We start from the raw sequence: 21,602 nt of genomic DNA on the forward strand, positions 1-21,602 counted from the left end.
TGGCATCTGATGAAGATTGATGAGGATGGTTGCCATGGATAAAGATGGGATTCCAGGTCCTGTGGAGAAGCTTTTGGCAAAATCGAAGGAGCAAGCATGTTGGCATGGACTACCATTTCACTGTGGTAGTGAAACCGTGTTGTGATTGAGCTTACCTCATGAAATCGTTTTTGGTAATGAGTTGCTTATTTTGTTATTTACAAGCAATCTTTTGCTGGTTAATTGGTTTGTGTGTGCTTGTCGTTTACTTGAGTTGCCGCTTGTTGTCTTTATTTCCCAACAGTCTAGTCGGCTGGACATAAAGTTCCCAGTAAAGCAGCAGAATATATAGACATTTTTGCATGTCAGAGCTGTTCTGTTCAAACATGTTTTACCTGAACTGTTGATCACTGTGAAGTTGTCACAGACTGGTCAGTCGGCTGGATTTACATTTCAGGCCTCAGCTAGTATTGTCACGGTGGCCACAAAGACCTAGCATTATTAGCCCCACTGGCGGCACTATTTGTCCCACTCCAAAAGAGAGAGCTAACGAATAAAAGAAAAAACGGGAGACAGCTAAAGTCTTTCTGATCCCCATTTCCATGAAGGGTAATCCAGGGGTGATCGTCAGCACAAAATGTGGCTTTGACCGACTGTGTCTTTTGTGTGTGTGTGTTTGTGTGTGTGTGTATGTTTGTGTGTGTGTTTTCGTTTAACCTGTATTTGGCTGCAAAGATATGTGACCTGGAAACGACTATTAAAGTGAAGTCATATGACATTTAAAACATGAAATCAAAACAACCTCCCAAACAGCCTCCTGTGTATTTAGTGTGATTATAGTTTAGGACTCAGCATATCTAGATCACAAGTGTAATTATGTGAGTATGCGTGTATATTGTGTTTGCATGAGTGAGGGAACAGAGGGAGATGTGTCTACCCTCTTGTACTGGTTATTTCTAAGAAAGCCACCCATGCATGTTGTGTCAGCAGTCTGGTCACACTCCACTGTATGTTACCAATAAGTAGCAAAAATACCTCAGCCTTACCTACCTTAGTTAATGCATTGCGCTATTCATGATCTCACTCTGACTAAGCCGAGAGCACGTTTTCAAGGTTAGATGATAACAGAGTTCATTTTGTCCCCTTGTTAATGGTTGTGACTCACTGTTTGTAAAGTCACGTGCAGTACAGAGAACCACATACCTGAGATGCCGTGTTTTCTTTGGTTCGCTTGCTGGATGGCTGATGATTGCTAAAAGACCATAGTAGGTCTTGTTTATTTATGCACATAGCAGTTGGATTCGTGTGTTGCATTTCTGCCGTCCTCCACTTTATGGTGCAATCGCCAGGACAGGCTACTAGGAGAACTCAAACCGTGCCATGTTTTTAACCAATAAAGGTGGAATGTCACATAGTTATCTTGTCACCAGTATGTAAATTGGTGGGTCCTAGGTCTAATCTGTTCCGGGTTTATAAAACGTGATACCATTTTGTTTGATACACTTCTGTTTGGAAACACAGTGGGCCTGCGGACACAGTTCATAGCAGAAAATGGCACCTTGGAAACCTGTAATTTTCCGGCTTCTACAGTATCATGTAGCATATGACCTGTCATCACTGAGACGGAGCAACACTGCCAATGATCTCTTATCTTACTGGTGAAAGGTTAACAAGGCTAATGGATAATCCACTAGCTGTATAATATGTCAGTTCTATCATTTGATAGAATGTTGCCAAAATGTTTAATATAATTGCCCTTTCTCAAATTTGTTCCATATATTTCTATAAATCAGGAGTCTGAGTTCTTCAGCTTTAAAATGTGCAGAGATTATTACTGATTTATTAGGGGATTTGTTTAAGAAGTGAATAATATGAGCCTTAAGTACAATACCAAAGCTATATATACTTTCAAATTGAAAATATTCCTACTAAATGTTTAAAAAATGTGGCATACTGACACGGCTAAGGGATTCCTTTTCCCATCAGTCTGGACTAAATGTGAGCATATCTTTCTGACTGGGTGGAAAATGTGTGCAATAAGCATTATTTAACTGTCTTGACAATCTCCAGAGCACCAGGACTGTCTTCACCACGCGGTCCACGAACGTCTCGGTGAGCTGCTACGAGTCCTGAAGGCCATTATCAGCAAACACCAGAGCCTCAACTCAGTGGATATCCTCAGTACAGCTGGAACCGTCATCGCCACGGTCAAAGGTGAGCCAAGATGACCAGCTCCCCCTAAATGCTCATCCTCATAACTTTCGGCTTTCCTGTAAAACATGCCAGATACTCCTCCACTCTTCCTTTAGTCTGTTTTCTGTCTCTGCTTATCTAATCCTCCCTTCTCCCTTGATAGTCTTCTCTGCTGGGCATTCACTATTACCACGTCCTGTCTCTCATACAGTCTTCCCAATCCTGGTTTAAAGAACTTCCCAGAGATTGCTTCTCTGGAGTTGTCTTTTAGCTTCAAAGTGACACATTTCTTCAGAAGTCGCTCGAGCGCTTTGTATGCAGCAGCGTGTGTTTCAAACCCCCATATAGAGACTAAGAAAATAATATTTGGGAGTCAGGTACCTGATACTTGAAGATGCAGGGGAGAAGCGGGTGTCCTTTGTGCTTTGTCTGCCAGTCCAGTGGGAACTGCACAGAGGAATCCTTTTCAGTCGCTCATTCTTTAAGATTATGATCTGGCATGCAGGTCAGTTCTTAACTTGGCGGCCACACAACAATCCCTAAAGTATACCTCGTCTCAATTTGCATTGCAAAGAGGGGCAGAGAGGGGCTGCATAAAAAGCTTTTACTTGTAAGGAATGGTGACATGATGGAGAGGCCTGAGGAGGCTCTGCATGTGAATGTGAATGGGCTTCACCTTTAGCTGAAATATTTGGAATGAGTCCATACACATTTGGGCGTGTGCATATGTGTGCCACAAAAAATAAGCGCTTGCAAGTCCTGTCTTTCATGCAGTAACTTGAGTGTTTATGTGGCACTGAAACATGTCGATGCACAAGCGAGACAAAAAAGCAGCACTTTGTCAGTGAGGAAGGCTTGGATTTGAGAGCTTAATAGTCATTCTGTAAAAACATTGTTATTAATGCTCGTGATTATGTTGCATTAATCATTAGAAAGATTCATAAGTATTTTTTTAAATAGTTCTGAGTAATGGTATTATTTTTTTTTATTTCAGAGGAAGTTCCTATAGTGAATACTAGATATTATAACACAGTAATTACTTGTTCTTTCCATAACTATATGAAGTGCTGTAACATCTTTCTACCACTAGGTGGCCAGAACTGTCCACTTCTTGATACCCCACCCCCCAAAAAAGAGAGATGTAGACGGTGCCAGTGTGTTATCAACTGTGCTCCGTTGTTTTTGAGCCACCAAGCCTGATGTTTCACACAATAACGTAAAGGTTTACTGTTCATATGAGACAAAACTAGCAATTTGTTTTGGATTTCTACTTTAAGTGCACCCTGACCCTACGTCAAAGAGTTGTTTTGGTGGAAAATTGAACCTCCCACCCTGTGATACTCTGTTTCCTTCGCATACCTCAGTACGTCTTCAATTACTCTCTGTTGGAGCTTCCGATTCCTTAATTGCAGCACAGGACTCTGCTACTGATGAATGTTTCGAGAGTGTTGTGCTTTTCGAGTGAAACAATACCATTTTTCTCTGATGATGTAACTTCCACATTTGGACCACTGGTTGGGGCCTGAGCAAGTACTGGCATTGTATTCCAGCAAGCCTCAGGATGTCCTGTTGGGGGGTAGGGGCTGTGCGGGAGAGGGGATGGGAAAGCACAAGAGCTGTATACTTTGAATGGTGGTAACTGCTGGGGGTGGCTTGGAGACACCCTGTTAAAATCAAATTTTTAATTTCATTTGAAGACTTTTTTCCCCCCCATTGGATTTATTTTATTTATTTTCAGTGGTGAATCTTTCCTTGTGTTGGTCAAAGGAGTCCTTTTCTTGGACCAGCTAAATTTGCAAGTATTTTGGTGTCCTGTTTAAGGCTTCTCCCAAGAAGTCTTAAGTAGGTGTTGATTGCCATGATCAACAAGGCTTATATCTGTTTAGGACAAGGCGGGAAAGAAACTTGTTTTGAGGTAGGTAATTGCTGGTTTTGTCACTTGTGTGCTTCTTTAGCAACACCTTCTGAAAACATTTTGAGGTACGAGGCAATATGTAATAGCAGTTGAGAAGACTGGGAAGGTCTATAGTTGGCGTTGGTAGGTGGTTTGCATTATGTGAAACAGATACTAAGAGACTGGGTGGAAGATATAGGACTCTAGGTGTGGATGAAGTTTAGGCTAGTTTTCGTTCAGGATTTGAGAAGTTATTAAAGTTCAAGAAATTCTGAAGTTGTCCCATCTTGGGATTAATGTTCAAAATTCAAGACATTGATGTAGGTTTTGATCTTAGCTAATAGAAAACAAGTGAACTCTGTTAGTTTTCTATTTAAAATGTCTGAAAGTCTTTGAACTCTAGAAATCTCCATTGTTCTATTGGAAAGGAAAGACTGAGTGACCAGTGACATCACTGATTTATTGCTGGGTGTTTGGTCTCATTTCTGAGCATCTCTCTCCTGGTTTATTTTCCCTCTGCTCAGTCCGGCCAGGAAGTTTATTGTGAAGACTGATTACAGCCGTATTTACACTGGTGTTTTTCCTCCATTCTGTCCTCAGTCATCACTGTGTTTAGATTTTCAGCAGGAAACTACTGCAAGAGCAGATTACAGCCAAATATACACACTTACAGTCTTTGCTTATCTTCACTGATTTAACATAAAGTTGTTTTTGGATGCCTCAGAGGGATTGCTCAATTCTAAAAGGTCTACACACAAACGGTCCTCTAGCTCTCAGAGCTTTTGAGGAGTACAGTCTGAGTCAGAAGAGCTTTTCATTCACTCTGTTCTTAACGTCATGCACAGGATGATGAATCATATCTTGTGATTGTGCCCTTAAACACAGGATGTCTTCAGTATGCAGGATTTGGGGTTGTTACAGAAAGTTGACTCAGTCTTACTTCACCATAATTTGACAGGAGTGAACTTTAAGGAGGTGAACGAAGACAACAAACATAAGCATTTCGGAGAGATCTACGCCGCTATCGACACATTGGCATTCACCTTTGGCAATGTGTGAGTATGATGTCATTACTCTGATTGCTCCTTCCACGGCTCATTTCACTCGATGATGTTTGTTACTGCGTTCAATTAGTTTGCATATGCACGCAGCTGATGAAGGCCAGCCGATATTTATTAATCTTGTGTAAAAAGAGAGAATAAGAGCTAAGGAAAAATAAAAGAAGGATACTATAAGTTGTTTTTTGTGAGTGCAGATAAAAAACCCTTTTTTTGCTAAATAAACCCCCCGAACATAATTTAAGTCGTGTTTTTGTGTGTATTTCTTTTTGTGCTTTTCATTCTTTACTCAACTGTTCTTTTATTTTGTTTCATTTTTCTTCAGAGTGTCTGACTTCCTTATGGGAGATGTAGAGAATGGATCAGTGTTGGGGCTCCCCCTGACTAAGAGGAGCAGGGTAAGAGAAGTGCAATATTTAAAAGTGAGGCATTAATTTCCTGATAAACATCCTCCAGAACTGCATTTAAGATTTAAAATGAAACTCGTACCTTAGAATATGGGCGCCGTTATTAAACATACATTCATCATCAGTTCACTGACTCTCCTGTTAAGGGTACGATGTTGGCTTCTGGCCCTGAATTGTCAAAAATAAGATATGAAAAGTTGCCCAGCAGAGATCAGGGGTGAAGCAACATACCTGCAGGTTGAAGCATGATTCTGAAATGGCCTCTTCAAATGATGAATTGATGTCATGCTTTGTTGTTTTCCCACTGCAGGTTTTGTAACTGATGTAAGGAGGAAGCCAAGTTTCTGATAAGCCTTTTTTAAGCGTTTTAGCCGAGCGTCCTCTGCTTTGACAAGGAAGTTCGCCCTTCGTGCACCTCCCCCATGTCTCGTATTTATTTATTCAAAAACATTTTTTTTGGTTTGTTTTTCAGTCTTTTGAGAACCTCTCTGTGGAATCTGGAGGATCCGGTCTTGAGAAAGATGATCCGCCAGGTAAGGCTGATCACTGACACACAGCTACTGTACTGTACTGTTCTTCGGTGTGGAAGTTTCAGGGGTGGGGAGAGACTGATTCTTTTTTCTGGTGCCTCTCTCTGGCATGTCTGTGTCTGTGGGTCTGTCTACAGTTATGTCCAGTCACCTTATTCTTGTATTAATGCATGTGGTCATTCTGCTGTCATCATTACTTCCCTTCAAATGGCATTAGCCCACATCTTGCTAACTCAAGGTCAGCATGGGCTTTTTCCTGCTGACTCACAGTCATAGATGTTGCTAAACATGCACCTAGTCCATCGAGCCATGTTCGATGTGGGTTGGTTGGTTGGTGGGGATCATGTTGCACACGCTTCCTCATGTGATTTTTTTTTTTTTTCTTTTTGAATTTTTTTTCTTCGTGGCTCATCAAAGAGTCTTCTCCACCAGTTCGGGCCGAAGAGGTTGACAGGACACTGCAGCAGCAGGACAGCGGAGTGGAGTCAGCACTGGCCTACGCCAAGGCGTGGTCCAAGTATACCAAAGAGCTGCTGGCATGGGTGGAGAAGCGTCTCAATATGGGTGAGTTATGACACCGGTGGATTCATAAGACCAATTCTGAAGTACTGTTAGGAGGCAGCAGCTAAGTAGTAAGTCACTAAGTAACACCTAAGTACCTCATGAGAATCCAAAATGATGTCATGGGTTGGTGTCATGGACCATGGTCGTGTGCTTGACTCTTTAGTTGCCATACGAGATCATTTCATTAGCTTTTTATGACGATGGGAACTAAAACGTCTTGTTCTGGACAGTAGATGAGCCGAGGGGCTTCAAAAGGGGCATTATATGATGAATAATAATTTTCAGCATTAATGAATATGAACTTGAATCATGCAAAGCTACACTAATGGAGTCTCAGCCATCTTAGTAGTTAATTTGTCCACTTGATCTTAAAAGTAGCTCCATTACAAGATCACTGGGAAATGTCAATGATAACTGTGCTGCACGTTTTCTAGCTAAACACATCATTTTAGTGAGTGGACAGTGTGGTGATTTATTAAAGGCTAGTTCCCAGGGAAACCATGGTGATCACCTGAGCTGGACGTGAAACAATGAAGTCTTGTTCATGCTCAAGGTTGAGTTTGTAGTGTGCAAACTTTTGTTTGGTAGATTGGTTAATGAATGGTTTCACTTATCCTGTGACACAGAGCGCTCAGTCAAGCTGTACAGTCCATATTTTATCAGCTTCTTTTCTTAAACACACTGCAAACACTTTTTTTTTACTGATTTATCTTTTATCAGAATTAAGGACAATGTGCTGTTGATTTAGAAAGCATTAATGCCTCAAAATTTAGTTTGAGATCCAATTGTTAATTCAAAATAAAAGATTCTTAAATAAAATATACATTTTTGAGCCAGCAGAAAGCATGTTGTGTTGTTATGTTTGTTTAATCTATTTGAACCTGTTTGAATCTTGATGTCCTTTTGCAGATATTGAGTGTGCAAAGAGTTACGCCAAGATGGCTGAGACTGCTAAGATGCTTGCTAGTCAACAGGTAGGTTGATGCTACAGTTTAACTGGACTTACATCGGCATCGTGTACATCTCACACATGTTAGGGATTGAGATTTAAACCTCTTCTGCCTCGTTCAAGGAATTCATGCCTTTCCGTGAGATCTACATGACAGCTTTCAAAAATGACATCGAGTATAGCCAGCTGATTCTTCAAACTGCAGCAATACTCCAAAGCAACAAATTCATGCAGGTAACTGCTGCATTGATGGAATCTAGCTTTTTCTTGGGTTGTATGATGGAAACAAGTGGTCTTACTGCTTTGTGTGTGTGGTGGGTGTGGTGTGGATTTTCTGTGTTTCTTTCCAGCCTCTCCTGGCCAGAAAAAATGAGCTGGACAAACTGCGAAAAGAGGTCAAGGAGCAGTGGCAGAGAGAGCAAAAGAAAATGGTGAGTCGACAGTCCCGGAGGTTGCACTTTTAAGAGGACCACACACAAATGCACACTGAATCAAAAGCTTCATTGACCTGGGGTCTCAGCCCAACAATGCTCTTGAAGTGACTCAGCCCGATATACAAATCCAGACAAATAGTTTGTTTTCAACCTGCCAAGACAAGTGCTCTGTTGCACGTATGACGGCTTGAGAGACACTAATCTAGTGACTAGTTATGAAAGTATGTTAGTTATTTGTAAATGACCTGCTATTAAACATGAAAGTAATGTCACCAGTCAAAGTCCTAAACTCTGTAGTTGGACACCATAATAGAAATGTTACTGAACAGGAATTATCTCTGCAAATCTGTTTGTGAATTGTATCTTTATAGCAATTATTGCATGTTATCAAAAACTTAAAAGCCATCTTTTTCTGTGGTTGCATTTGCGTTGTGCACAGCATGCATCTGTGTGTGACTCAAACTAATATGTGTACATCTGCAGCACGAAGCAGACACGGCTCTGAGGAAGGCCCGGCTCCTGCAGACCCAGCGACAGGATGAATACGAGAAGGCCAAGGTGTCGACGAGTCGGCTGGAGGAGGAGCAGACTGGAGGGGGAGGGGGAGCGGCAGCGGCAAAACAGCTAGAAAAAAGGCGTAGGCTGGAGGAGGAGGCGCTGCAGAAGGTAGAGCATCACCTGTAGCCTAATCAGTCTAACTTATCCATTTTAGATATCAGTGAATTTGTTTCTTGTGATTATAAAGCCTTCAGTTGCCATTCAGGAACAAATGATTAGTCTCTGTTTGGAACATGACAATCAGCTTTTAGTCATTAAAGTTCGTATATTTCCTAGTTTTTTCCTCAGATTTGAATCCATCACTATAATTGGAAATTTCAATGATTTATGTTCTTTCTGTTGGCAGGCCGAGGAGGCCAAAGATCACTGCAAAGCTTGTCAGGTTGATGTGGGGGTGAAGAGAGTCGAACTGGTCAACACCAAGAATGAGATCATCACTCAGATCCGAGAGATGGTCTCCCAGTGTGACCTCACCCTCAAGGCTGTAAGTTGAAATACGTTAAGTCTTTAAAGACATGTTTGTTTAAACTGAAACCAGGCTGAATGGTAGAAATAATGCACACCTCGACTGATAAGTTAACACTGGCTCAAAGTTGCTGAATCATCATTCACTGGAATGATATGTCCCTGTTTCAGGTGACCGTCAACTGGTTCCAGCTTCAGCAGGCCCAGGTTGTGTCTCTACCTGTCAACCACCAGACTCTGTGTGAAAATGCCAAGCTGTACGAGCCTGGCCAGCGCTACATCGACTTTGTCAGGAGTTTACCTACGGATGCGCCTCGACTTGAGTGTCACTCGTTGGATTCACCTGTCACACAAAACACAGGGTGAGATGTCACTTCCTCTTGGTTGCTGTCTGAATGTGAATGTGAAGAGCTTGTCATTTTAAACAGGTGTTTAAATTTAGTTCAGCTATTTGGACATTTGAATTAAATTAAAATGTGATGCTTTTTTAAGGTAATCAAATTACCTTACCTATCTAAAGGAAAAATGTGTTTTTTACTTGTTATGGGGGGGGGTTATTTATTTATTTAAAGATTTAGCTCTAAGAGCCTTTTAATTTCAGCATCATTTAGAAGGTTTGTCATATTTTTAGTAGGATGCATGCAATGGAGTTCTGCAGGGTACTGTGCTGGGACCAATTCTGTTTATATTAACCATGTTTTCCTGGAGCTATGTGAATTGAATTGAATGCTTTTGCCTCTACATTTTGTCTTGACAAATAATTGTTTCAACACCTCAAATTTTCACTGTTGGAACTGTAAATTTCCACTGACGTTAAACAAACTGTTTTAAATAAATATAGTACTGTAGCTATTACTGTCTGAGACTGCACATACTTTAGCGGTGATAGGTGGAGTTCCAGAGTCAGACAGCTTGCTTTGGAAAATCTGAAACAGTCGTGACAACGCGCTGGCCGGGGCTTCCTGCGGAAATGACTGTGGTCACGGGAGAAAGGAGCTGGGCCAGTGGGCTTAACATCAGTTTACTAAACCCCGTCAGGGTTTCCTCTAGCATTAGTTTTCGGGTGGAGAAGCCACAGCAAAAAAAAAAAAATACAACAAAATTAAAAGATTAATTAGTTTATTTACCAAATGTATGCCCACTTTTTCTTATTTCTTATTTTGAGCTGTGCCACTGTCTCAGTCATTTATGGCTGGCCTAATGTCTCTAGGGGTCACTGCTGCATGTTACTCACACAAGGGGAAACATTGCTCTTTGAAGATTTTCAGCACCATTAAACTCATGTACACACAAAGTCTGATTGACCAAGATGACACACACATTGGTCACTTCATAATTAGGCAAATGTAGTATCGACTTCTTTTGAAGGCTATGGTTAAAAATAGATGGTTTCCCTTTTCAAAGAGTTTTGTTGACGTGGGTTTTGGGTCACACACGCAAATACCAGACAGATGGAAATAAGAGTGTGCTTTGTTCTCGCTTAGTTTTCTCCCTCCACGACCCCCGCTCTCCTGCCTCCACCACACCCACCTCTGATCCCTCTGATCAAAAGAATTCAGCTTGGGAAAGAGGAAATGAAACTTAGGCCCACACACCGGCACTCATATGCTCTCACATGCACCCACTGCAGTGGCCACCAAAAGGTTAAATATAGACCCGTGACCTACTTATTGTATATTGTTAGATGCAGCTGGATACTTAGCCTAACAATGGATGGCATCACATGCCATTCCCAAGCTTATCTGTGTCAGTTAGTTGTCATTATACTTATAACTGGTGTCTTTGATTGGCTGATCATTTGTGGATCTTATCAAAACTGATGAGATTTACAGTTGTAAGTTGAAATTTGTTCCATCAGCAGAGAAGGAAATGTGGATGTTGAGTGAGCTTAAAATTGTCTTGAAGTCAGTGGTCTTACTGCTACACAGGAATCCTGAAATATAATACTGTAGGTATTAGATATTTATACTTTGTATGGGGACTAACAGTATAATTTGGCAGCCAGAAAGCTGAAAACTTCCCTATTCTGGGGATAAATGTTGGGGTGTAATAGTCCCTTATGGAGGGGGGAGATACTTTGATCTACATATTATTAATTAGATCAATGTAAACAACTGTACATATAACAGTTTTAAATAACTAGGATATGGCATTATGATTTTTAAGTAAATAATGCAAATTGATGTCTTTTTCCACCCTAGGATGCCTTTCAATAAGCGCTCACTGAGTGGCAGCCACTCCTCCCACAGTAACCTGTCACAGGCATCTGTGACCTCTGACCTCCTTGTTGGAGATGATGTGGACAGCCCCATCAACTCCCAACACCCCAAGATTGCTGAAAGACGCTCCAACGGTAGCACTGACATCCAAGGTACACGTTTAGTATTTTCACTATTTCTTCTATAAATGCAATCAGCAGAAACGGGGTCAATATCACGACATCCTGAAAGAAAGTACAAAAACTTTTACACAGCTTACTAATCTCACTGAGTAAATACCTGCGCAACAAAGACGGAAACCTGCACTAGAGACAGTTTTGCACTCGACTACATTGTTGCTGAGGGAGGTACACAACAGTTTGCTCATCGCCTAGCAAGTAAATATTTTGAAATATGAAAGACGGGTGACCAGGTTGAAGATTTAAACTGTAGCCAACTTCCCTGTGTTTTGTTTTTTTTGGTAGTGTGTGCAGGTGTTGGCCTCATTACCTTTAGGCCCATTTAGGTAACCATAGATAAATAGATGTGGAAATAAAAAAGTAGTTTAATTAATGCAATCAATTTGTTACTTGAAATTAATGTCATTTTTTTAAGTGTTTATGACATAATTAGAAACATGTTCTTCAACTGATTTTTATGATCTCTAATCAACTGAGAAATACAGTTTTATAGCATGCAGCTAACATGGGATTTCTTATCTTTTAATGTTGTGTTTTTGAACAAGCACTTAAAATTCAGGCGCCATTTCGTCCCTGGACCTCGGCCAATCAGGGTGGAGGGATGTGCAGTGATTCGGAAAGTGCTGGAGGGAGCAGTGAGTCCCGGTCCATGGACTCGCCGACTGCAAGCCCAGGTAGGATTATGAAGATTATGAAGTCCCCCTAAAATGATCACTAGCAGAACTGATTTAGTGCGACACCGCACTCAATAGCTATTTAATAGTGAGACATTTAGCTAACAACTACGAATGCCGTGTCTATCTGCTGGGTAAATCTTTGCATGCCGTCACACTCGAGCTATCAAAAAAGAAAGAAAGAAAATCACATTCACTTCCTGTCGGTATGTTTTTTGTCCAGATAATAAAGGCAGCACGCTGGGTTTTCCCTCCACAGTTGCACAACATCAAACTCATTTGTGTCAGTCTTTCATCACGGTTAAAAGCACCACCCATAGCCAATGATGGCACATTTTTCAGGACTGACTGTCTTGAGAGCACCTCAGGGCAGCACGCATCTCTTTTTTTTCCTAGCGAACTTGATGTTCACCCAGGTTTGTTGGTATGTAATCTCAGAGTTAACAGTCATGCCTCTTTGTTGCACTCTGCAACGTACACACATAAGAATGTTGCAACGGTTTCTCTGTGTTCCCTGATTGCTGTGCAACAACATGTGTGTTTTGTGCTACAGTTTCCTGTAGTTTGTTGTTGTAGTTCTTGTTTTTTTTTTTTTGTGGGGGCTTTTTGTAATGATATTTTTCTGTATATGCACCACCCTTCTGTTTTTGGTGGCATCCTTTGTTTTTCCGTACTTCTGCACTGGTCCTACTTTTTTGTTCTTTTTTTAATGCTAAGATGTTTTCCTGGGTTGGTTTGTTTTGCCCATTTGCATGCACTTTCTTAAAATGCAGTGCTCTGAGCGTTCGGTGCTACTATTATCAGAATGCAAAAAGCCATTTGCAAAGAAGAACGTAACTATAATTGCTGTTATTTTATGTGTTCCTCTCACGGACCTTACATTGAAAACTCTAAATAGCACTGTGTCCATTTTATATGTTACAGTGACAAATTTAGCCACCAGGTTTGTAGTAACCTTGGAGAACATCAAACAATTTCCTGTTAAAGTGATTTTACCAAACATGTGTAAGACATGGCTAGTTGTTTTGGGCGGGTCTGGACTGGAGAAAGTTAGTGGGGTGTTGGTATTAAATTGTGTATTGGAGTCTCCACAAAGCTCTCCCAGCCCCCAGAGTGTGAACAATGTCAGCACTTATCTCTGATTAACCTGTTATTGAGCTCATCAGAAGATCAAAAACATTCTGAAAAGGCTCTGATCAGTATTCAACCCCCTCACTCATCAGCCAATCCAGGTGTTAATTCACCACCAACAATAACCTGCTGGTTTCAGTCACCAACAAGTTGTTAAGCCCGCCTTTTCATTTGCTACTTTAAATTTGTCCAATCGCCGTGTTGCTTCTCAGTTTCACCGGTGAGATGTAGAGCATAGGAGACAGGGGGAAAACAGAGTGTCCTGACGTGACTGTAAAGATGTGGACTTTTTGGTGTGTCCTACCTTACTGTTCAGGAGACTTCAAGAGGAGATTACCCAGAACCCCCTCCACTGGTACCATGTCGTCTGCTGATGACTTGGATGAGAGAGAGCCTCCCTCGCCTTCTGATAATGGTAAGTCACTTTTATTTGTATAAGGGTTTTGTGTTTATTTTTTCCCTTTTTTTTTTTTTTTTAAAGTACTCTTATATGTTCGTTACACTTATAGGCATATTTACATTTGTAACAATGCTCCTTTGCTCCTGCAGGTTTAAATGAAATGGTAATCGAAACGGCGAGCTCTCCAGGACCCTTTAGAAACACTCAGATGTCTAAGGCGGCCCAAACCCACAAGCTGAGAAAGCTTCGAGCACCCTCCAAGTGTCGTGAGTGTGACAGCCTGGTGGTGTTTCATGGAGCGGAGTGTGAGGAGGTAACCTTGGATTCCTTTCTTTTATTATTTGTATTATTCCTTTCTGTTTGCGGCCCACAGCATTCAGAGTATTACAAATTCACGATAAAGATTGCCAGAGGCTCACAACAGCTTCTTTATCACTCATGGCCAGCAAAAAAATCAAGCAGAAACAAAAGAGAAAAGCCACCTCTCCCCTCATCAGCATGTTTGGATGAGGAAATAAAGGGAAAAGTTGAAACTGGCCGCAAGCTCTCCTCTGTGACCAAATTGAGTAACTGGTCTCAGTTGGGGGAATGGGCGCTAGAAACTGAGGACCTTTTGTTCGTCTTCTGAGGAGTCCTTTCCATCATCCCTGTGCACCCTCTGTCCACTGTTGATTTTAGATCAAGTTTCTGTCCATATGTATTAGATACACTGAAGAAGACAATAAGAGTGGCTCTTGGTTGGAGAAACGCTTTTAAAAGAGGTTATGCAACGCTGGTAGACATATTGAGAAGAAACTGACATAGGAATGCAGCTCACTGCAGAGTCTTGGAATGATTCAGTGTGACTGGTTCAGAGGGTCACTAGATGTGAAGCTTTCCTCGTTTGCTTCTCGGACTTTGTTTTTGGGCTAATTAGCAAAAATAGCTACTTTGTGAGGACGTGTTTTTTCGTCAGTTGTTCCGCTGTTTTTGTTGACATATAGTTAAAACTGTTCAGGATTTTCTTAGAAATGTTTTACTCTTTCCCTGTTATAACTGAGATATGTGTCACTGTGTTTGCAGTGTTCCTTGGCGTGCCATAAAAAGTGTCTGGAAACTCTGGCCATCCAGTGTGGCCATAAGAAGCTCCAGGGAAGGCTTCACCTATTTGGCATTGACTTCACACAGTCGGCTAAGAACAGCCAGGATGGCATACCTTTCATCATACGGAAGTGCACGTCGGAAATTGAGAATAGAGCCCTCAGCATCAAGGTACTTATAATAGGTGTTTTAGTGGTTTGGTTACAAATAAATTGATCATTAATTTTCATGAAACATAGATCTGCTGGCACTGGCATTAAAGTTCACTTATAAAGCATTCAATACTGTGACCATAAAAGTGGCTGTGCTGTGAAAGGCTGTCATTGTTGTCAGGACTAATCAAAATATGTTGAGGGAATTTATCTAATATGTAAAAAATGAGTGTATTAGAAACATATGCAAAAATATGTTTTTCTAAAACTGTGTTGGCAAAAAAATAGTTTTTGTGGATTTAGTGATGAAAGCTTTTGGTCTTTCATAGTGATTTCCATCAGTTGTTTTTAATGCTGTGCAGGCTGAAGGCCCAAAGGTCATGGGCACTCGGTGTTGATTTTCAGCCTTGTCCTGTGTGTACAAAGATTTCTCTGGCTTCTCTGAATCTTTATTGATACTGCTAACATACATTATTTGAGAAACTTCCTTCAAAGCTATTTGTTCATGCAGTCTTTTGCAGATTGAAAGTGAAATTAGAAAAACAAGTCCTCCACTTCACCTTCAACATTTGTTATGGTGTTTAAATTATCTGATAATTATTGGTTTCTGTTTCTGTTACATTTTATCAAACAAGACCAAAACCCTTTTTTTAAATGAGAAAGAAGTGTTCTCCCATTTTTTTTTCTTTGGCTGATCTTGTTAGTATTCTGCTCATACGTTTGCTCAGTTTCTTCATATTGATTCCAAAAGCTTGTATGTAATATTCATTTTGTGTGTCTGCTCTGAAGGGGATCTACCGTGTGAATGGTGCGAAGTCTCGAGTAGAGAAGCTGTGCCAGGCATTTGAGAACGGCAAGGACCTGGTGGAGCTTTCTGATCTTTCTCCCCACGACATTAGCAATGTACTCAAACTCTACCTGAGACAGGTGGGTTGCTTTTGGTCATTAACATAATAAGATATTTCTGCTTTCACCCCGTGAAGGAGATGGCTAAAGTAGGCTTTGGATCACAAACTGCAGTAATACTAAAAATGTGCATTTGTCTGCTTATTTTTGGCACATAATTCCTGCTGCTTATCACCAGGGTGCTTATCTCATTTCTAATTCTGTACCACTTGTGTATTTATGTCCATATTTTGGTTGCCGCTGTTTATTATCATCTTTGTTTCATTTGTTTATCTAATTCTTCCTCTGTACTTTCCAGCTTCCAGAGCCACTCATCCTCTTCCGCTATTATAACGACTTTATTGGTTTGGCCAAGGAGAGCCAGAGTATCATTGTGGAGGAACTCGAAGCACAGAGAGTTAATCCCACCACTGCGACCCCTGCGCAGGTTAGCGTCGAGCTCAATCGAGTCCTGTTCAAGATCAAGGATCTGCTAAGACAGCTGCCACCAGCTAATTACAAGACACTGCAGTTCCTCATAGAGCATCTTCACCGGTAGGGAGGGCTGAATGGATTTCTGGGCATCCCATTAAATAGAACATATGGATGTGTTTCTCCTTTTTTTAATAATAGTAGAAATGATCATTTCTTATCTGTTTCATTCCCCTTCCAGGGTGATGGAGCAATCAGAGGAGAACAAGATGACAGCCAGCAATCTGGGGATCATCTTTGGCCCGACGCTGATCAAGCCAAGGCAGGCCGATGCTGAAGTTTCTCTTTCTTCTCTGGTGGATTACCCCTATCAGGCGCTCATTGTGGAGCTCCTGATCAGACATTACCAGATGGTCTTTGACACACCTCTGAGTCCTGTAAGTGGCACCTCGCCCACAGAGGTTGATGCCCAGACCCGCACTAATACTCGCCTTACGCAACAGGACAAAGAGCAGCAGCTGATCAGGCACTCCAAGTCACTGGGAGACATTAAAGAGGTAATTGATTTGCCAACACTACGTTACATGAATGACACAGGATGTTGTAAATGTACAATGGTAATAAAGAGCTATTCTGTTATCTATATAGAGTGATAACGTGTATAAACTGTATACAGTATTCTTCTTGTTTAGCATGTGGTACGCTGGGGGGTTGTTTTCTGTTCTTATTGTCTGTCTTTGCCTTGCAGTCGAGCTCAAAAGTGTTTAAAAGGCATTCGTCCATAATTCCTTCTTCACACTTATTGACTGAGGTTCAGGAGAGGATGCCAAGCCTTGATGGAAGCAATTTTGAACCTGGTCAGTATTGTCACAGTAACAGATAATTATTAAAATAACAATCATGTTGTTATTTTAGCGTTCTTTATTTTTAAAAGCTTTTATTTGTCCTCTTTTTAAAGCTGATGAAACTGATTCAGAGACCCTCAGTTTGTCGTCAAGTGTCCCTGAAGTCGCAAAATCTGGGGAGAGAGGCCTGTGTCGTTCTCATCATATCACAGTCACCAGGGTTCAGCTTCGACACCCTCGCAACAAGCTTTCATCACGGCCGTTTAGCATGCCGGCCGAACGGATACTTAACCGAAGCCAAATAGACGAGAATAACTCCCGGAACGCCACTGACCAAGATGACAGGAAGGGAAGCGGTTGCGACCAGTCCATCGAAGAAGTGGACGAGACTGAGAATACAAAAACAAGAGCGGCCACACATTTCCGGAGTACCTTTATCGACACCCAGACATTACGCAGAACTTGGGATAAACAGTACAAACATGAAGTTGCCTCAAGAACTGTCAAAATTGGGGCCAGCTCATCCACAGAGAGTGCAGCAGTGGAAGCAAACAGCTTGTCAACCTCTGTGCCATCAACCCTCTCCCTTGGAACTACTTACACAGTCGCAGTGCGACCCAACAGGACTATAAAAAGGGAAGATAATGTCACAAAGTATAGCCCCATTGCAACAACTTTCAGAGCCCCCAGAACTCTTCAGCCTCCCCCAGGAACCTTCTATAAGCCCCCATCAGGAAGCAAAGCTAAAGTCCTGCAGAACTGTGCACAAGCTAACAGTGCTGAGGAAGAAGATGAAGAGGAGGATGATGAGGAGGAGGATGAGGAGGGGGAAATAGGCATTGAGATAGAGGTGTCTGTAGATGAGCCCCTTGAGGAGGACGTTGAGATTGAACAGACAGCCATATCTCAGTCTCCCAGCTGTAGCCCTGAGGAAATGGACCAAAACCAGGCAAAACCAGTGTACCAGAGACTAAGACCCAGGCGTCTTCCAGAGGTGGAACACAGAGAGGCACATTTTGTTTAAGCCACTAAAAGACATTGCTGTTAGAGCTCCGAGAATCACAATGTGTGTCACGTTAGGAGGAACACACAGAAACATCTGCATTGACTCTGTAGAGAAAATGAGCAGATGTATGACTGGCACTGTGTGTAGATTTATTGTAAGTATTATGATATCTGATCCTCAAAAGAAAAAAAATGCACTTATAATGCTGTAAATTTTGATTCACAAATCATACATTTACCAATCACTTGCTCAGTATACTCTGGCACACAGCCAGGATATTTATAATTTTTTGGATCTGTGCAATTTATTTTTGTTTGAATATTTTGTGTAAAATTCTTACAGGTTCACGTATGTATGTTTCTATACCAAAAAAGCCCTCGAGGCGTAACAATACTACATACAGTCATGGAGATACGTGGTGCACTTACCTGATAACGCTCTTTCACCATCAGCCTTCTGCCTGCACCGTTGAAGAGTGTTTTAAGCTGTTACATGTAGTTTGTAATTAAAAACGTTGCTAATATTTTTTTGTATGAAGCAATTTAACAACATCTGTTACGTGATGTACAGGATGTCTGTATTTGCGTTTGGTCATGTAATGAAGCATCACTTACAAAGGGTATAAATCCACTCGTTTTTGTACTGCGTGGTGTTAAATGTGTCTGAAAAGCTTTTAGAAATGCTACAGGATTCTGACATGGCATTATTCTTCTTAATTTTAATATATGTACATTTTTTTAATAGCCAAAGCTTTTTTTCTTTGTTTTTTTTTGTTTGTTTTGTTTTTTTTACAAATTGAGTAGTTTTATCAATAACCTGAATCTTATGCTTTCTTTGTAAGTAATGGGAAGTGCATCATTTATTTAAATGGTATCTGTTTTTCATGGTAATGTACAAGCCTGGCACAGTGTTGAAAGTTCAGTGTAAGAAAACAGGTACATAAAACAAACACCCTTTTGTAACTTATTAAAATATATCTGACAACTTACAACAGTGATGGTCTTTTGTGTGTCATGCATAATGCTTTTTTTCCTTTCTTTTTTTTACAGGAATATTAATTTAATCTGTGTAATGCAATAAACCGAGTTCATGCAGTTTGTGCAGGATGATAATCTGTGAATAGAGATTCAAGTTTTTGTTAAAATGTAAGGAAAATGTTAGAGTGATAGGATTATAATAGAGGTAGGATTATACCGCACTGTTAATGCCAGGTGGCTGGGTCATGCAGGCCTCTACAAATGGCAGAGAGGTGTTAGCAGGCTCCCAGCACCGAGAAAGGAGATTAAACCAATCTGCTTAACTATTCTGGAGGTCTGGAAACAAGCTGTGTTTGCAACCACAGCAAACAGTCTGTAGACTATGCAGAGTTATTTTGTTGTTATTGGCGATCAGTCTACAGTACAGGTGCTCTTCTGAGGTAAGTGACAAGTTATAGTTGCACTGTGTGCTTTGGATTATGGTGGAAGTATGTGGAAACTGACTGGATAGACAGAGAATGTCATCATGATTGGAACTAAACTGGATTAAATGTATGGTGCGCGTGCACAGAGTGCGGGGTTTGATGAGTTTTATTTTATTTTTACTTTGGGGAATTGGCGTTAACCAGAAATTGTAGCGAAAGAACGTTTGACAAGTCTATAATTGTAAATCTGACCATGTGAAGGTCTTGAGCTCATTAACCTCATTACTAAGCTACTGCTAGCTTTCACATGGAGTTCTCACCAGATGAATGGACCGACTTGTGAGTTCATCGACAAAATTTGGCCTTTCAAATGCAAATTGCATTTTAGAGTCATGAGTAGTTTTGTAAGACAAAAGTTAGCCTTACTTGGCCCGTAAGATGTTTTATGGTCTGGTTCAATACAGATTTACTGGCTACAGCCAGCCCCTGCGGGGGTAAAAAGGAGGCACCATGGGGGCAGGAAGACAGGTCAGACTCCTGCTGTGGAAGAACTGGACCATCCGCAGGAGGCAAAGGGTAAAAGCTCCACACTCCAGTTGTCCCAGTAAAGGCTCAGCTAGCATGCCTCCAGAGCTTTTTCTTTACAACTGACAACACCAGTTCACACATTACTAAATATATCTTTAATTTTTTTATACATATCATGCAGTATAAGTCTTTTTTTTAAATGCGAGCCCAGAATATACTTAAAAACAAATGCATCTTTACTGATTTTGTCCCAAACTGAGGTTGGTAAGAGTGGAGAATTTGTCAGATTGATAGAACCATAACTAAAACTGGAAAAACTGCTCATTTAAAAGATGTTGTATGTTTTAACCAGGTACGTTTGTTCATGGAGATCTTGTGGCCTGTTATGCTGTTCATGGGACTGGTGTGGCTACGAAAAGTAAATCCACTTTATCGCCAACATGAATGTGAGCAAACAGTTCTTCGCTGGAAAATATTAGCACAGCCCGCTGAGACAGAAAAACAATATCCTCTGTAACGAGTCCAATTCATAAATGTACTGTACATATGCCAAAGACTTGTGCAAAGCACAGAAAGCCAACAGTTTCTCATCTGCCTCAGGTCATTTCCCCAATAAAGCCATGCCCTCCACTGGGGTCCTGCCCTGGATCCAAGGAATCTTCTGTAATGCCAACAACCCTTGTTTTCAATACCCCACCCGCGGTGAATCTCCTGGCCTGGTGTCCAACTACAACAACTCCATGTAAGCATCGACTGTAGGCCGGCAGTGAGAACAGTTTTGGATTCCTATTAGGTGTCTGATCTAAGATGAAGAGGCAAAATTATGTAGTAGAGTGGAAGAGATGAATCTAGGTATTTGGCCTTAATAATAATTGTTAATATTATGACCTTCCTCCTCAGATTGGCTCGGTTCTATTCAGATGCCCAAGAGCTTCTTTTTATGGACCCAGAGTTTTTGCAGCTTGGTCGCCTATGGAGGGAGCTCAATGCTATGAGTAACTTCATGGACACGCTGCGCACTCATCCTGAAAAAGTCTCAGGTCAGTGCTCTGGGCTTTCAGCAACATCCAGCAGAAGCCTTTAGTAGCAAATCCATGTGTCAGAAAGGTTCATTTCTAAAGTTCTTTCATTAAAGCAGTGGAATAAAAGCTTTTTTCTGAATTACCCAACAATAGTTTAAAATCAGTAGTTTATTTAAATCTCTATATACACCATGAATACAATTAACATTAAATCAGTCGTGGCTCTTGCAGATCATACAACACAGGTATCCGGTGCTTCAGGTGCTTTTGCCTTTTTTAGAGGTATTGTGACACATAAGTTGTTGATCTTTTAAAAGTTAAACCCGTCGCCTGGTAATCGCAGTTTACATCACACCTCACATTCTTTCCCATCAGTCTGTCTGTGGTGTCTGCGTGGAGTAACACGATTACATCACATCGGTTTAAGACCGGCTCGCAGAGTAAGCTGCTTACTTTTGCTGCTAGCACGTTGTTTATTTGGTGGGAAAGCAATTCATATACCACCCATCAACACTCCCACACTGATCCCATCTCAAGGGCCTGTTTGCAGCACTGCTCTGTTCATATATACGTGTACACTGTACATATGCCATGCTTCCCTACTGGCAAAATAAAC

The 21,602-nt window shown here is 41.1% G+C and overlaps 2 protein-coding genes across 6 annotated transcripts in view; both read left to right on the forward strand.

Moving 5' to 3' along the window:
* The window catches only part of arhgap29a (Rho GTPase activating protein 29a), a 30,909-nt gene extending 11,887 nt beyond the window's left edge, over window positions 1-19,022 (forward strand). For 2 of the 3 annotated variants that reach the window (XM_005461403.4, XM_025910558.1), the window contains 21 exons: window positions 2,050-2,193; window positions 5,025-5,121; window positions 5,450-5,522; window positions 6,004-6,064; window positions 6,479-6,625; window positions 7,535-7,599; window positions 7,698-7,808; window positions 7,925-8,005; window positions 8,492-8,674; window positions 8,913-9,050; window positions 9,203-9,393; window positions 11,233-11,402; window positions 11,975-12,103; window positions 13,551-13,649; window positions 13,784-13,947; window positions 14,697-14,885; window positions 15,656-15,793; window positions 16,071-16,306; window positions 16,425-16,740; window positions 16,932-17,040; window positions 17,142-19,022. In XM_005461403.4, coding sequence (XP_005461460.1) covers window positions 2,050-2,193; window positions 5,025-5,121; window positions 5,450-5,522; window positions 6,004-6,064; window positions 6,479-6,625; window positions 7,535-7,599; window positions 7,698-7,808; window positions 7,925-8,005; window positions 8,492-8,674; window positions 8,913-9,050; window positions 9,203-9,393; window positions 11,233-11,402; window positions 11,975-12,103; window positions 13,551-13,649; window positions 13,784-13,947; window positions 14,697-14,885; window positions 15,656-15,793; window positions 16,071-16,306; window positions 16,425-16,740; window positions 16,932-17,040; window positions 17,142-18,052 — 3,752 coding nt within the window. In that variant the 3' untranslated portion in view covers window positions 18,053-19,022. Of the gene's footprint in view, window positions 1-2,049; window positions 2,194-3,777; window positions 4,088-5,024; window positions 5,122-5,449; window positions 5,523-6,003; window positions 6,065-6,478; window positions 6,626-7,534; window positions 7,600-7,697; window positions 7,809-7,924; window positions 8,006-8,491; window positions 8,675-8,912; window positions 9,051-9,202; window positions 9,394-11,232; window positions 11,403-11,974; window positions 12,104-13,550; window positions 13,650-13,783; window positions 13,948-14,696; window positions 14,886-15,655; window positions 15,794-16,070; window positions 16,307-16,424; window positions 16,741-16,931; window positions 17,041-17,141 lie in introns of those variants that run through there. The other variant, XM_005461404.4, reaches the window with a different exon arrangement.
* A 103-nt stretch (window positions 19,023-19,125) lies between these two features.
* abca4a (ATP-binding cassette, sub-family A (ABC1), member 4a) overlaps window positions 19,126-21,602 on the forward strand; it is a 30,986-nt gene continuing 28,509 nt past the window's right edge. The window contains exons 1-5 of one of the 3 annotated variants that reach the window (XM_005461400.4): window positions 19,126-19,451; window positions 19,901-20,012; window positions 20,317-20,410; window positions 20,565-20,706; window positions 20,865-21,004. In XM_005461400.4, coding sequence (XP_005461457.1) covers window positions 19,947-20,012; window positions 20,317-20,410; window positions 20,565-20,706; window positions 20,865-21,004 — 442 coding nt within the window. In that variant the 5' untranslated portion in view covers window positions 19,126-19,451; window positions 19,901-19,946. Of the gene's footprint in view, window positions 19,452-19,479; window positions 19,776-19,900; window positions 20,013-20,316; window positions 20,411-20,564; window positions 20,707-20,864; window positions 21,005-21,602 lie in introns of those variants that run through there. The other 2 variants (XM_019363093.2, XM_019363092.2) reach the window with 2 other exon arrangements.

Source organism: Oreochromis niloticus, linkage group LG9 (assembly GCF_001858045.2).
Source record: "Oreochromis niloticus isolate F11D_XX linkage group LG9, O_niloticus_UMD_NMBU, whole genome shotgun sequence".
NCBI lineage: Eukaryota > Metazoa > Chordata > Actinopteri > Cichliformes > Cichlidae > Oreochromis > Oreochromis niloticus.